This window comes from Ochlerotatus camptorhynchus, unplaced genomic scaffold, assembly GCF_037179485.1.
Source record: "Ochlerotatus camptorhynchus isolate MF236.1 unplaced genomic scaffold, CSIRO-AGI_Acam_v1.1 ptg000007l, whole genome shotgun sequence".
Lineage (NCBI taxonomy): Eukaryota > Metazoa > Arthropoda > Insecta > Diptera > Culicidae > Ochlerotatus > Ochlerotatus camptorhynchus.
Window position 1 is genome coordinate 1,454,403 of NW_027040499.1, and position 15,764 is coordinate 1,470,166.

At 43.2% G+C, this 15,764-nt stretch overlaps 1 protein-coding gene across 4 annotated transcripts; it reads right to left on the bottom strand.

Moving 5' to 3' along the window:
* Nucleotides 1-5,989: 5,989 nt before the first annotated feature.
* On the bottom strand, nt 5,990-10,538 carry LOC135697313 (uncharacterized). 4 transcript variants are annotated; one of them, XM_065216952.1, is made up of 3 exons: nt 6,588-10,538; nt 6,464-6,526; nt 5,990-6,402 (listed from the first exon to the last, which is right to left on the bottom strand). In XM_065216952.1, exon 1 carries the CDS (start codon nt 10,519-10,521, stop codon nt 6,886-6,888), a length of 3,636 nt encoding a protein of 1,211 aa, XP_065073024.1. In that variant the 5' UTR covers nt 10,522-10,538; the 3' UTR covers nt 5,990-6,402; nt 6,464-6,526; nt 6,588-6,885. The 4 variants fall into 4 exon arrangements, with proteins under 4 accessions (XP_065073024.1, XP_065073017.1, XP_065073011.1 ...); XM_065216945.1 differs by having other exon boundaries at nt 5,990-6,526; XM_065216939.1 differs by having other exon boundaries at nt 6,464-10,538.
* Nucleotides 10,539-15,764: the final 5,226 nt, after the last annotated feature.

Consider the following 15,764-nt stretch of genomic DNA (forward strand, 5'->3'; position numbering starts at 1 on the left):
TGTGTGCTTTTCTTTTGATGTGAAAAAGTCCTCATACCTATATTCGAGATAAATAATGTAAGTACAGCGATCGGAATCCGCACAACAGCCGCAAATCTACTGGTGGAGGGGTTCTCATAGCGGTCGGCTCTGGATTGAAGGCAAAAGTTATCGAAAACGATACATAGAAATCATGGAATTGTGTAGAACAAGTTTGGATTGCCATTACATTAAGCTCGCTGACCGCACTTTGTTTTTGTGTGTAGTTTACTTTCCTCCGGATCGAACTCGCGACTCTACGCTAATTGAATCCCCCAGTCAGTCTATTTGAGCTATAATGGAGATCGCTACAGCTGCTGACGAGATGATAATCATTGGCGACTTCAATCTACCGGCAATTTCTTGGCGATTATCTTACGGTGGAGTCCTGTATCCGGACCACGACCGTGCTACATTTCACTCTGGAGCTGTAAGCCTTTAGGATCATTACAGTTTCGCCACTCTGAACGTGGTTAATGCGAACAATCGTAGCTTAGACCTTTGCTTCGTCACCGCTCAGGATACTACTCCGCATTTGTCTATGGCTGTTTCCCGTTGATAAAGACTGTTCCACACCATCCTCCTTTAGTTATTGCAAGGCAACCAAATTCCTGTGATCATTCCACCCCCCCCCCCCCCTTTGAGCCAAATAGTGTGGCGTTAAGCCAAAAGGCAGTCAGTCGAAATCTGACTGTAAAGAACCGCAAGTTGGCAGTTCCAGTGGGCCTTTGAGCCAAATAGTGGGCCTTGAGCCAAATAGTGTGGCGTTAAGCCAAAAGGCAGTCAGTCGAAATCTGACTGTAAAGAACCGCAAGTTGGCAGTTCCAGTGGGCCTTTGAGCCAAATAGTGGGCCTTGAGCCAAATAGTGTGGCGTTAAGCCAAAAGGCAGTCAGTCGAAATTTGACTGTAGAGAACCGCAAGTTGGCAGTTCCAGTGGGCCTTTGCGCCAAATAGTGTGGCGTTAAGCCAAAAAGCAGTCAGTCGAAATCTGACTGTAGAGAACCGCAAGTTGGCACTTCCAGTGGGCTTTGTGCCAAATAGTGTGGCGTTAAGCCAAATAGCAGTCAGTCGAAATCTGACTGCATAGAACCGCAAGTTGGCGGTTTAAGTGGGCCGTTGCGCCGAAACGCGAAATCTGACAAAGGTCAGATAGTTTCGAACATTTGGGCTTGTTAAAGCCAAGTGGGCCGTTGCGCCAAAAGTGACAATCTGACAAAGATATAATCAAGAACAAAGAGATCGACATTCAAGTGGAAAAGTTGAAGATAGGAAAGGCCTACAAAAAGTGGCTCAAGGAACCTTTCCTAAGGGAGAATACTGTGTCACAAAGGCGTTTCCAGTGATCTTGTGGCGTGGTACTGCCAAAGAAAGGTTGTTCCGGCAGCATATGAGCAAATTCACACTACAAAACGCCACAAAGAATTAAACTAAGTGAGTAGTTTAACAACAAGAAGACAGCTAGTCGTATTACCCGGGATGGGACTTGACAATCCAGCTTCTCACTCTTCTTAATATTTTTGATGAATACCCGTCGAAAATTAGTGCATAATGTTTGACGGAGTTGATCAATGATGCCAGGATTGCAGAATGATTTTTCTACTTTAATTTGAATTTGGTTCGGAGTTTCTGCTGCAGTTTAGTACCTTGTACATCATTCTTGCTTATCACAATAAAAACAACCATAAACAAACAAGAATATCCATGGCTTAAAGCACGCCGTTGACCCTATTTTCCACCTTTACTTTCGCAAATGTAAACAATTAACAACGCCATTGACGTCAACATTGATTCCGGCATCACTGCCAGTCAGATTGATGTGATCTCTCTGTCCTTTTTATTCCACGATTGCTACTGTCAAATCGACCAATCAGTAACTGGCTCGGATTTGACAGCAAATTGGCTCGAAACCGCTACCCGATTGTCAAGTCCCGTCCCAGGTATTACAAGCGACCTGAAGAGAGCCAGCATTAGCATCATTATCATCATCATCATCATCATCATCATCATCATCATCATCATCATCATCATCATCATCATCATAGCTGCATCAGAATCCAGCTTTCCCCGGCCGGTGGCCGATATATCACAAAAGCTATACGCCAATCCTGAAGATCATCAACGACCACATCAAGTGTGAGTAAAAGAAAAAAAAATAGTAAATTTGTAATCATGAGTGAAAAATTTGTAGTAAATAAAAATGGGCACTGTCGTCTTTGTCAAGGAAAAGACGACAGTGATAACATGGTGGCCTGCGACGATTGTGATCGCTGGTTCCACTTGTTATGTGTAGGTTTAGATCACTCACCTAAGAAAACTGAGCCTTGGGCATGTGGAAAATGCACCAAGTTTAGAGCCCTTCTGGTTTCTCAGGAAGAACAAATTAAAGTTCTAAAAAATATCAAAGATAATAAAACTACAATGGATAGCCAAGTAGAGGCCTTTGAGGCAATAATAAACAAAATCAATGGTATCAACGTTAATGCTAAATCAGCAACCGAAAAATATATCTTAAGGCAATCATTATTGGATTTACCATACTTTGATGGCAATTACAAGGCTTGGCCTAAATTTAAAAAAACTTACTTTGAAACAACACAACAGGGAAATTTTTCGGACCTTGAAAATTTACACCGTCTACAAAGAAGTTTAAAAGGAGATGCATTGCGGGCAGTCAATGCACTTCTCCTAGATTCAGAAAATATAGAATTGATCATGCACAAACTTGAAGACCAATTCGGAAGTGTTGAGTTGGTTTACTCTGGGTTATTGCAAGATGTCCTTGCACTTAAAATCCCTCGTTTTGAAAATCCTAAAACGATGGTGGATTTTATATCTGGAATTGGGAATCTAGTAATTAATATGAGATGCATTGATCATGAAGAATACCTGAATGATCAAAGATTAATCAGAGATCTGGCGGGAAAATTACCCAATGGGCTGCATCAACAATGGTTGATGCATGTAAATGAAAATAAGACATTGTCAACTATATTAAATCCATTTATTGCTCCAACGCTAAGTGATTTCTATGAATGGTTAAAGCCCCAAGAAAAACTGGCTACAATGTTGATAGCTGATAAGGGGATTAAAAATGAAAAGTTTTCCAGATTGGAAAGACCCGATAGAGTGAACTACCACAGTACAGGGTATCCAAAGTGCCTTAAGTGTGGACAAAATCACCGCTTAACAGGATGCAATGAATTTAGAGGATTGTCTTCCGGTGAAAGAAGACAGTTTATAATGAAGAAGAAACTTTGTTTTTCATGTTGCAATCCAAATCATCTATTAAAGGATTGTAGAGTAGCACGACCATGCAATATTGACGGATGTACCAGTAAACATAATCGATTGCTACATCCAAGAACTGATAAAAAAGAAAATTTAAGAAAAGGTTCTGAAACCACTATTGCGTCTGACAAAGTAAACTGTCACGTACAAAAACACAACATGGTGTATTATCAAATTTTGCCTGTTACTTTGAACAACGGAAAAAACAGTTTAAAAACTCACGTATTTTTCGATTCAGGTTCATCGGTAAGCTTAATTCATAATAGCTTAGTTGAACAATTGAATATATCAGGATTTAATAAGCCTATGACTATAGCTTGGACAAACGGAGAGGTCCAAGAAGAAACTAAGAGTATGACCGTTCAAGTACGTATCAAAGGTGAAAACGGGAAATCGTTTTTGCTTAAGGATTTACGTACAATTAATGAACTGGCTTTACCCATGCAATCTATTGATTCAAAACGAATAGAAGAACAGTTCCCATATCTAAGGGGAATAGAACTGCAATCTTACAATAAGGCAGTTCCAACGATATTATTAGGATTACCACATGCATATCTCTTTAAGGGTATTGAAGAAAGATCGCGTGGATTTTCTGAACCTATTGCCAAGAAAACAAAGTTGGGATGGGTTATATTCGGTACCAGCCGAAATAACGCCAAAAACAAAAATGATGTGTTTGTAATGAATGAGGTGAATGAAGAAAAAAAATCAATGAAGGAGATTATGGCAGATTACTTATCTACAGAAGCCTTTGGCGTGAAGGTACCTCAGAGCGAATTAATATCAAAATCAGACGAACGCGCTCTAAAAATTATGCAAGAAACATGGAAACCAACTGATAAGGGTTACGAAATAGGTCTCTTGTGGAAAAATGATAAGGTAGAATTCCCAAATAGTTTTTCTACGGCTTTGAATCGCTTTCTATTATTAGAGAAGAAATTAGAGAAGGATTCTTCTTTAAAAGAATGGTATAGTACACAAATTGATGAGTATGTAAGGAAAGGATATCATAAAAAGCTAAGTCCTGATAAATATATGATTGAGACTTCGAAAACCTTTTACATACCTCATTTTATAACTATCAACCAAAGTAAACAACCGCCTAAACCAAGAATGGTATTTGATGCGGCAACTAAGATTGATGGAGTTTCTTTAAATTCACAATTATTAGCAGGACCTGACATGACAGAGTCAGCTCTTGATATAAAGATGAGATTTAGAGAAGGTCCAATAGCAATAACCGGGGATATTCAGGAGGCCTTCCATCAGGTGAAAATCAGAAAAGAAGATCGAGAATCACAAAGAATGGTATCTCGAAAGCAACCTAATACAAGATTAGACATCTATGAAATGCAAGTAATGACCTTTGGAGCTACTTGCTCACCGGCTTGTATGCAATTTGTCAAGAATGAAAATGCCAAACAATTCATAAATGAAAGACCTAAGGCAGTTGAGGCTATAATTAAAAATCACTATGTAGATGATTATTTAGACAGCTTCAACGAAGTGAAAGAAGCTGTAAAAACTGTATCAGACATCATTCAGATACATGATAAAGCTAACTTCCGAATAAGGAATTTTATATCAAATTCGAAGTCCTGCTTGAAGCAATTACCAAATGATAGAATCTCTCCAATAAAGGAAGTGAAACTTGATGATAACGAAAATGTATATGAAAAGGTCCTTGGTATGTATTGGGACACGCAAAACGATAATCTTACATTTAAAATCAACATTCCCAATTTAGTAATGTTGGAACCGACAAAAAGACAAGTGTTGTCTTTTATTATGAGTGTGTATGATCCTCTTGGGTTAATCGCACATATAACAATCGAATCTAAAATAATAATGCAAGATTTATGGCGACGTGGTATAGACTGGGATGATAAAATTCCCGATGACATAAATAAGATTTGGCAAACCTGGATTAATAGATTGTCTTCCTTATCTAAGATAAAAATCCCAAGATGTTACTCTTATTTTAAAGGTGTGATACGTCGAGAACTTCATGTTTTTTGAGACGCCTCACTGAACGCTTTCGCTACTGTTATATATATGAGAACAGTAAGCAAAGACGGCATTGATGTTACGATTGTTGCTGCCAAATCAAAGGTTGCTCCCACGAAAATAATGTCAATACCTCGTTTAGAACTACAAGCTGCTGTATTAGGGACAAGATTATCTAATACAGTACAGAAAGCATTAAGATTACAAATAGACCAGGTTATATACTGGTCCGATTCAAAAACAGTCATAAGTTGGATCAAATCTGAATTAAGAAAGTTCAAACAATTCGTTCAATATCGTGTTAGTGAAATCCTCGAAAGCACCGTTAGTTCAGCAGCAAACCCGGCTGATGAAGGAACTAAAGTAAAACAATCGAAATCGTCTTGGATTGAAGGACCAGCGTTTTTGAAGCTGGACGAGAAACATTGGCCATCCGTGAATGGGGACAATCATAGTTCAGATTTAAGTCATGAAGAATTACGTCCCGTACATTCAATAAAGAGCATAAGCAAACCAAATTTAGATTGGCTGAACGTTAAATGGTGTTCGGATTGGAACCGTTTAAAAAGGTCTGTATGCATAACAATAAATATATAGAGTGGCTTAGGTCTAAAACAAACAAAGAATTGAGATTTGATAAGACAATCAGTGCTTGTTGAAAATCGTTTCAATAGGAATTTTCCGATGTTATAATTCTCCACCGACGGCAATAAAACGCAATATTCGGTTTTGGGAGAATATAATTTTCCTGTAAGATGCAGGACATTTGTGATCAATATTAGTTATCAATTTTGTGTTTCATAAAAGTATCAATTAAATTCAGTATTTGTGCTTTATAGATGTAAGTTTAGATTGTAATTTTAGCCGGTAAGACTTACGTTTAGTTCCTTTAGCATATAACTCCCGGCTGGGATTTAAGTGGGTTCTCGACCTGATTATTGTGGTTGTCCTAATGGTAATAGAGTTTAGCGTTTGTTGTGTTTATTACTGTACCTATGTATGACCTTACCGATTGGCTTTCGTATGGTAAGATTAATATGGTTTAATCCTCTCGTGACCTTTGAAACGCAATTGACGGCAATATCCTACATAATTAAGTAGATTAATAGTAATTTTCGAGGAAACACTGTAGTTTAAGTTTCTCACCGATTGTAGTGTCTAATAGAATTGCGGCACTACTGCAAAGCTGGTGTTATTGTTGTGGGTAACCTAGTTATAACTAATAGCAATTAAGTTTCGTTTAAGATAGTTTTAAGTGATCTCAGCTTACCGGCTCAAACAATTTCACGGTTAATTTTAATATTTAGCACCTAGGTTCACTAGTTTAAGATTAATTTAAGTTCAATTTAATAATAGATGCATAAGAAACATTTAGGACTGAGAATGTTATAATTTTCGATTCCAATCGTCTGGCTCTATCTTTTTATCCTCTTCCTTACTCACCCCGGTGTCAGATCGGTACCTGTCACTCCGCTGTCAAACCCACTGCAGGGATGTTCTGACACGGTAGGTGCGCTCAGGCCAGTGCGGCCAACACTCCCCCCAGGGTACGACAACCCCTGGTTGGCTTACTCTCCGTCGCACCATATGTCTAGAACAGCAAGCTTCGTCGCCGGGCGATCGTATACGCCACTCGCTGTCCTCACGGTTGCGGACCGAACCTGGTCATCCTGGCTGACTTTGGTGCTGATGACTTTACCCTTCGGCCAACAATTGCGGGGCATGTTGCAATCAGCGATGACTACAATATCGCCCACGGCGATCGGTTTTGTATGACGAAACCACTTGGTTCGGCGAGTGATTTCTGGAAGGTAGTCCGACACCCAACGCTTCCAATATTGGTTCGCTAAAATTTGCGACGTACACCAGTTCTGTCTCAGGGCTGCGCCGCTATCATCGAGGCTTGTGATCGGTTTCGAACCACTGGACGATCCAAGCAGAAAGTGATTCGGAGTCAACGCTGGGGCCGAATCCTCATCAATCGGCACGTGAGTTAGTGGACGCGAGTTGACTGTATTCTCCACTTCAGTTAGTAGATTGCGGAATACTTCATCGGACGTCTTCTTCGACGAACAAACAACCATCAAGTTGTTCTTGACGGTGCGAATCAATCGCTCCCAGCTACCGCCCATGTGTGGTGACAGAGGTGGGTTGAACACCCACTCAATCCCAGAGCTCGTGAACTCTCTCATCAGTTCGTGTTGGTTTACTGCTTCGTTGGCTTGCTTCAGTTCCCGATTTGCACCGATGAAGTTCGTACCACGGTCACTGTAAATCTTCTGGGGAGTGCCACGCCGTGCAATGAAGTTACGGATCGCCATGATGCAGGAGCTTGTGCTAAGCGAATGTACAACTTCAATGTGGATTGCCCGCACCGTCAGACAAGTGGCTAACATTGCCCACCGCTTCTCAACCCTTCTTCCGACGACAACTTCAACCGGCCCGAAATAGTCAACTCCGACATGCGTAAATGGTCGTGAAAATGCAGCGAGGCGGGCTGGCGGAAGATCGGCCATATATGGTGGGCTAGGTGTTGTGTGCTGGTTCTTGCACCACTGGCAATCCTTCCGTACTCGCTCGTAACAGGCGCGTAGATGAGGGATGTGAAACTTCTGCCGTATTTCATTGATAACGGTTTCGTGGTTTTGGTGGTGGTATTTGTGGTGGTAGTATGCTACGATCAGGGTGGTGGTGTGGTGATTTCGATTGAGAATGATTGGCTGCTTCGCATCATCGGTGGCGTAGTGACAAGCAGCAATCCGCGTTCGCATGCGCAGGACTCCACGTTCGTCCAACCATGGCGATAACTGGTATAGAGAGCTGGTTTTAGGGACAGTACTTGTGGAAGAATCGGCTTTGGCTTTCTGAAGAGCAGCAACTTCGTCGGGGTACGTTTCCCGTTGCGCGAGTCGTATCAGCGAACTCTCGGCGATCAGCATGTCATTTGCTGTAAGTGGTGCCGTGTTAATCGATCTCCTGGCGTGCTTTAGGCGACAGTTATTCGCGAAACGATGAACGAGTGCTGCAACTTTAACCAGCCTCTTCCAGCTTGAGTATTTGCAGACACTGATGACGGGTTCCGACGGTGCGTGATGACCCAGAAAGGAAGGGCGAAGTTCGGTCTCGGTAGATCCACTAAGTGTTGGCGATGGCGGCCAATCTTCTTCAGCGCGCCAGAGAAAGTCTGCTCCTTTGAACCATCTATGATCTGATGACATATCTGGTAGGCTACTCCACTTGGTAGCGTCGTCAGCGCAGTTTAGCTTGCTCGGGACCCACCGCCATTCACGTGCTTCCGAAATCTCTACAATATCACTGATCCTGTGACCAACGTATTGACTATAGCGGCGATGGTCCGAGTTGATCCAGCATAGGACGTCTCGGGAATCTGACCAGTACACCTTCCTGCAGATCTGGATGGACAGCGATCCTTCGACAGCGCGAGCCAAACGGGCGCCAAGGACAGCAGCTGCTAGTTCCATCCTTGGGATCGACGTAAACTTAAGCGGTGCGACTCTTGTTTTTGCGGCGACGATGGAGCAGATGATCGTTCCGGTCTTGACGAAACGCAAATAGCAAACGGCGGCCATGCCATTTTCGCTGGCATCCACCATCGTGTGGAGTTGGATATCGTCGGCTTCTTCCGCGGGGTATTTGGAGTTATAGCATCGAGGGATTTGAACCTGTTCAACTCTAGGTAGAACTTGCAGCCATGTGTTCCATTTTTCGTTTGCATTGTCGTCGATTTCTTCGTCCCATTGCACACCGGACCGCCAGATTTGCTGGAGCAGGATCTTCAGGAACGATAGAAAGTGGGAAATCAAGCCGAGCGGATCGAAAATGGTCATTAGAACACGCAGCACTTCCCGCTTCGTCGGACGTCGTTGGCCTTCTAGCAGAGCCGGGTCGTAGCGGCTCCATCCGACTTTGTAGGTAAAGACGTCGTCGCTCGTGTTCCACCACATGCCTAACACCTTCTCAGTGGCCAGCTCTGGAGATAAGTCGAGACATTTTTCGTCGGTGTTTGCCTCCTGTAGCGATGAAAGTACTTTTCTCGAGTTACTTACCCAATTTCGGATCTCAAAGCCACCCTGCTCGTGTACATGCTTAACGTCTTTCGCCAACTGGATCGCTTGCTCTTCTGTATCCACACTGACGAGCATGTCATCTACGTAATGAGACTTCATGATAGCTTCGCATGCAGCTGGATATTTGTTCGCGAATCTTTCCGCATTGGTATTTTTCACGAACTGTGCAGTGCTTGGGGAGCAGCAAGCCCCGAATGTCATAACCTGCATCACGTACACTACTATGGCTCCATGGTCGTCTATCCAGAAGAAACACTGACATAACTGGTCTTCGGCTCGGATCAGTACCTGGTGGAACATTTCACGGATATCACCAGTCAGTCCGATGCGGCGTTCCCGAAACTGAAGTAGAATTGCGAGAAGTGAGCTCAACAGATCCGGTCCTTTTACCAGCGCTGAGTTCAAGGACATGCCGTGAGCGATAGCTGCTGCGTCCCACACAATTCGCACCTTCCCAGGTTTGTTTGGGTTGGTTACGGGAAAAATTGGCAAATACCAGCGTCGTGGAATCTTCTGGTTGATTTCTTCGTCTGTAAGCTTCCGGATGTACTCCTTCTCCACATACTCGGTTATCTTTGATTGCAGGATCTTTGACATTTCCGGGTCTTTCTCCATCCGTTTCTTTAGGCACTGCAATCGACGCAGCGCCATTGATTGACTGTCTGGCAATCGGGTGTCATCGTATCGCCACAGCAATCCGGACTCGTATCGATTATCTTTACGACGGGTCAGCGACTGAAGCAATAAAAATGCTCGTTCATCTTCAACGGATAAAAGCACCTTCTCCGGTTTAGCCACCCCGAGACTGTCTAATGAAAAGTAGTCCTTCATAGCCTGATGCAAGTCCTCGTCTGACTTCACACTACAGGGGCAAACGTGGAAGGTGTAATGGTGTAGGTTGGCGTCGCTCCCGGAACCCCATCCTCCGCATACCGTCCATCCGAGGCGTGTCTTTATAGCGATTGGTTGACCGATTCCCCCTTCACGATTTTTCAGGCCAAGACTGAGCTGGGCGTGCTTCATCCCTATAAGAATGCGTGGACGAGCGTCGCGATAAGATTCGATCGGCAGATCTTGGAGGTGTGGATACAACTGTGACAACTCAGCCATGTCCATCGTTTGCTGGGGCAACAGTAGCTCTTTCACCGTCCTCACGTCACTCAAGAGGAATTTCTTGCTTTCGTTTTTAACACCACCAATGTGAAGATTGTAGATGCGAGAATCCGCCTCGTGTCGTTCAGTTCCTCCAGTCCACCGGAGACACAGAGGGTTTACAGTGCCATCAAGCTGAAGCTCGTTAGCAAGCTCCTGATCGAGCAGCGTTAATGCAGAACCTTCATCTAAGAATGCATACGTGCGTATTGCTCTCTTGTTTCCGTACAACACTACTGGGAGATAACGGAACAATACTGAGCTGACGGTTGTCTGATGGGTGTTGCATCCAGACTTGCTAGTGCTGGGTTGCGGAGATTGCTCACGCCTGGCCGTAGTTTCGGTGCTTTTCGGCTTGTCCTTCGAATCGTTGTGCAGCAGCTCGTGGTGCCGGTAGGTGCATCCGTCTTTGCCACACGGTTTCGCTTTGCAGTATCCTTTATGGATGCGCAGACATGTACGGCAGTAGCCAAATTCCCTTACGGCGGCCCAGCGCGATTCTCTAGAGAGCTCCAGAAAACGATTGCACTTATCAGCCGACTTGCAACTTCTCCTGCAGATTGGGCAGGCTTCCTGGTACGATGTTGATTCTGCCGTTGGTGGTTCTTCGAAGTCGCTGCTGTAATTCTTTTTAGGATGAAAGGTTTCAGAATGGGCGTTAAGGTACGTGTTTCCTTTCTTATTCCCGTGTGCATTTCGAGTTGGCTTCTCGTCTTGAACCGCCAAGGGGAATACAACAACACTCGCTGCTTCCGCCAAGCCATAAATCCACTCACTGAAGGTCGCCAGGTTGACCGTTGACAGTGTTCGACGATGCTGTGCCCAGTTGAGTTTAAGCGACGGTGGTAGCTTTCCGACAAGCTGGTGTAGTAAAGTAATATTATACATGTACTCCTGCAGTCCACACGCGTCTACAGTGGCACAGAAGTTTTGAACGTTCACCGCAAAGTCCACTAGCGTTTCCAGCTTGTCTTCCCGGATTGGCGATAAAGAGCCCACCTTACGAATCAGCGATTGTATGATTACTTCGGGCTGACCAAACAGCATCTTCAATGTTGATAAAATGCCAGGAACGTTTCCGGAATGCATCAGCCGACTTTTGACAGCATCATAAGCTCTTCCTTTCAGGCTTTTCTGTAGTCGAACTATGTTTTCATCCTCCGTAAATCCGCACATCGTAGTCGTTCGATTGTACATGGATATGAAAACTGGCCACTCCTCGGGATCGCCCGAAAACGTAGGTAAATCTTTGGAGACTGCTTGTCGTGCTGCAACTTGAGAGCGGGAAAGCTGGAACTGGTCATCATCATCCACAATAGAAGAGTTTATTGAATGCCTCCTACTCTGTCTATCGATAGGATTCGCAGCTGACCTATGCGGGTAATCCAATTCTATCGGATGAAGCTGCGTCGACTGTGGTAGGGCATCTGGTAGGAATTGACCAGGATGCCCACGTATCGACTCTCTGCAGAACCCTTCTTCCAGATTCTCCGGTGGGGGGTTGAGTTGTGGATCTGGCATCTGGTTGGACAGAATTATATTTCCCGGTCGTCGCATGACCCTTTGACCATCCGCTAGCTGTTGTTGTTGATCGCGTAGAATTTTCTCCTTTTCCAACTGCTGTTCCCACATTCGATTGATGGCATCCGCTTCCTTCTTTAACTCTTCCTGTTGCTGTCGCAAAAGATTCTCCTGGCGTATTTGCTCCTGCCGCTGATGCTGTTGAAACTGCCGAAATTTTTGCTCTCTCTCCAACTGCTTCTGTTGCTGCTTTCGTAGCTGTTCTGCGTGCGACCGTTGTTGCCGTTGTTGCTCTTGAAAGGCTGTTTCCTGGTGCTGTTGTTTCTCCTGAAGCTGCTCTTGACGTAGCTGTTCTTGCAAGCCGTCATGTTCACGGGCTTGTTCCTGAGTGACGGGTTTGGCTATCTCTAAGGGTGCAGGGTTAGTTGTTTGCACCCATTCTTCAACCCGACGACGAGAGGAGTTAGAGCTCCGACTCGATCCTTTTTCGCTCGCCAGGTCCTCCAGAATTTTATACTTGTTGTCCAGATATTCCTTATACTCCTGGGCTGCCTTTTCCTCAGCGAGTCTTCGGCGCTCTTCTTGCTGCTGCTGAAATGCTCGTTCTTCCTGCAATCTCATCAGCTGAAGCTTGGCGCGGTTTCTCGCAGATTTTTGTGAAGAGGATATGGAAATCTCGGAAAACGCCTCCTCTGCAACGATTACTGGCACATCTACGCCAGGCAACGATGACTTCTGCTTTGGTTGACAAAACACTGAGTCTAAAGGCGCTGGCTGCTGACTGGTTGACGGAACTGTCAACGACTTAGCTGACTTTTGTGATGCTGAAACTGAAGGAATCACTGGATTGCCACGGGTACTTGTCACGATCTTCCCGATGCTTAGATCTTGCAGCGATCTCCGATGTTGAATGACGTCATCCCTTATAGGTGCTCCATCCGAAGCTGCCTTAGTTCGCTGGATCCATTTCGCAGTCACGCAGTTTGTACAACTCCAGCTCTTGTCGGCAACTTCCTCCGATACGCCTACACATGAAAAGTGGTGCCATCCATCACATACGTCGCACTGGACCATTTCGTCGGTATCAGAACCTTGACACGTTCTGCAGGTATGTCCTTCCACAGTTTCCTCCAATGTCACCACATCCGGATTACCACCACCATCACCACCAGTAGCATTTACTCCTTTCATCACTCCACTTTCATTAGATCCACTTCGAAAGGCATCCGTTGCATCGGATTTACTACCACTTCGCGACATAACTTGACCGACCGTACCGTTTCAATAAACGAAAATTATATGTTGTTGAAAATCGTTTCAATAGGAATTTTCCGATGTTATAATTCTCCACCGACGGCAATAAAACGCAATATGCGGTTTTGGGAGAATATAATTTTCCTGTAAGATGCAGGACATTTGTGATCAATATTAGTTATCAATTTTGTGTTTCATAAAAGTATCAATTAAATTCAGTATTTGTGCTTTATAGATGTAAGTTTAGATTGTAATTTTAGCCGGTAAGACTTACGTTTAGTTCCTTTAGCATATAACTCCCGGCTGGGATTTAAGTGGGTTCTCGACCTGATTATTGTGGTTGTCCTAATGGTAATAGAGTTTAGCGTTTGTTGTGTTTATTACTGTACCTATGTATGACCTTACCGATTGGCTTTCGTATGGTAAGATTAATATGGTTTAATCCTCTCGTGACCTTTGAAACGCAATTGACGGCAATATCCTACATAATTAAGTAGATTAATAGTAATTTTCGAGGAAACACTGTAGTTTAAGTTTCTCACCGATTGTAGTGTCTAATAGAATTGCGGCACTACTGCAAAGCTGGTGTTATTGTTGTGGGTAACCTAGTTATAACTAATAGCAATTAAGTTTCGTTTAAGATAGTTTTAAGTGATCTCAGCTTACCGGCTCAAACAATTTCACGGTTAATTTTAATATTTAGCACCTAGGTTCACTAGTTTAAGATTAATTTAAGTTCAATTTAATAATAGATGCATAAGAAACATTTAGGACTGAGAATGTTATAATTTTCGATTCCAATCGTCTGGCTCTATCTTTTTATCCTCTTCCTTACTCACCCCGGTGTCAGATCGGTACCTGTCACTCCGCTGTCAAACCCACTGCAGGGATGTTCTGACACGGTAGGTGCGCTCAGGCCAGTGCGGCCAACAGTGCTGTTGATATGGAAAAGGCAGAAATTTTGCTGATTCTGAAAACTCAATGGGATGCATTTCCAGATGAGTTAACGGAACTCAATGTTAAACAAACGGTGGACAAATCTAGCAAAATACGAACGCTAACACCATTCCTAGATCAAAATGGTACAATAAAATCAGAAACACGATATAAGGATGCAGAGTGCGTTCCTTATGCAGCTCGATATCCTTACATACTTCCAGCAAAGCATCATGTAGTTGATTTAATATTGAAAAATCAACATGAACAGTTTAAACATAAAAAAATGAAGGCTACGATAGCAGCAGTGCAACAAAAATATCATGTTATTCAAATAGATGCTGGAATGAAGAGGACAATAAAAAAATGTCAATATTGTAAAAATGAAAATGCGAAGATAAATACCCCTAAAATGGCACCTCTACACAGCAAAAAAAAAATGTAATATCGATCAACGTAATTCAAGCTGATGTATGAAATAATGATGTAATAGCAAAAAGCAGATACAATATTACATCAATGGATGTAATTTTGTTCGCAAAATCGATGTACATCGTACAATGTGATATTACACAACCGAGGGATTGACCTGGTTGCAGCAGTTTCGATGTAATATTCAACAACTTTTTTTGCTGTGTACCTGAGTGTCGATTGCAACCGTTCGTGAAACCATTCACCCATACCGGAGTAGATTACTTTGGGCCGTACAATGTGTCGATCGGACGAAGAACAGAACAACGATGGGGAGCATTGTTTACATGTATGACAACAAGGGCAGTATATCTTGAAATAGCCCATGATCTGTCTGCAGATGCATTTTTATTATGCTTGAACTCAGTACAGAACAGACGAGGCAGAATAAAATTCCTTTATAGTGACAACGGTACTAATTTTGTAGGAGCTGATAACGAACTAAAAAAGATTCAGCACAGACTTGCGTCAAGAGGAATTGAATGGCATTTCAATCCTCCATCATCTCCACACTTTGGTGGAGCATGGGAAAGATTGGTTCAAGAAGTTAAAAGTCTTTTACCAAATCAAACTATGCAAGAACACACATTCCGTGCGTTATTAACAGAAATCGAAAATATAATAAATAGTAGACTTTTGACGAATATATCTCTAGACGCCACGGATGACGAACCACTCACTCCCAACCACTTCCTAATTGGTTGTGCCGGCGGAGCCGAACCATCATTGAATGATGTGTCCAAGGCAGAAGCCACTAGACAACAATGGAAGAAAGTGCAGTCTATGGCTAAAACTTACTGGGATAGATGGTTACACGAATACCTTCCTTCATCAGGCAAAAGATCAAAATGGTCGGAAGCTGTGAAAAATGTAAAGGAAGGAGACATCGTTATGATTGCTGAAGATGATCAAAAGGCAAAGTGGAAAAAGGAAGTTGTTTTGAAAACACATGTAGGCAAGGATGGTCAGGTAAGATCGGCTGTTGTGAAAACAGCCTCTGGAGAATACACTCGACCAGTAGTTAA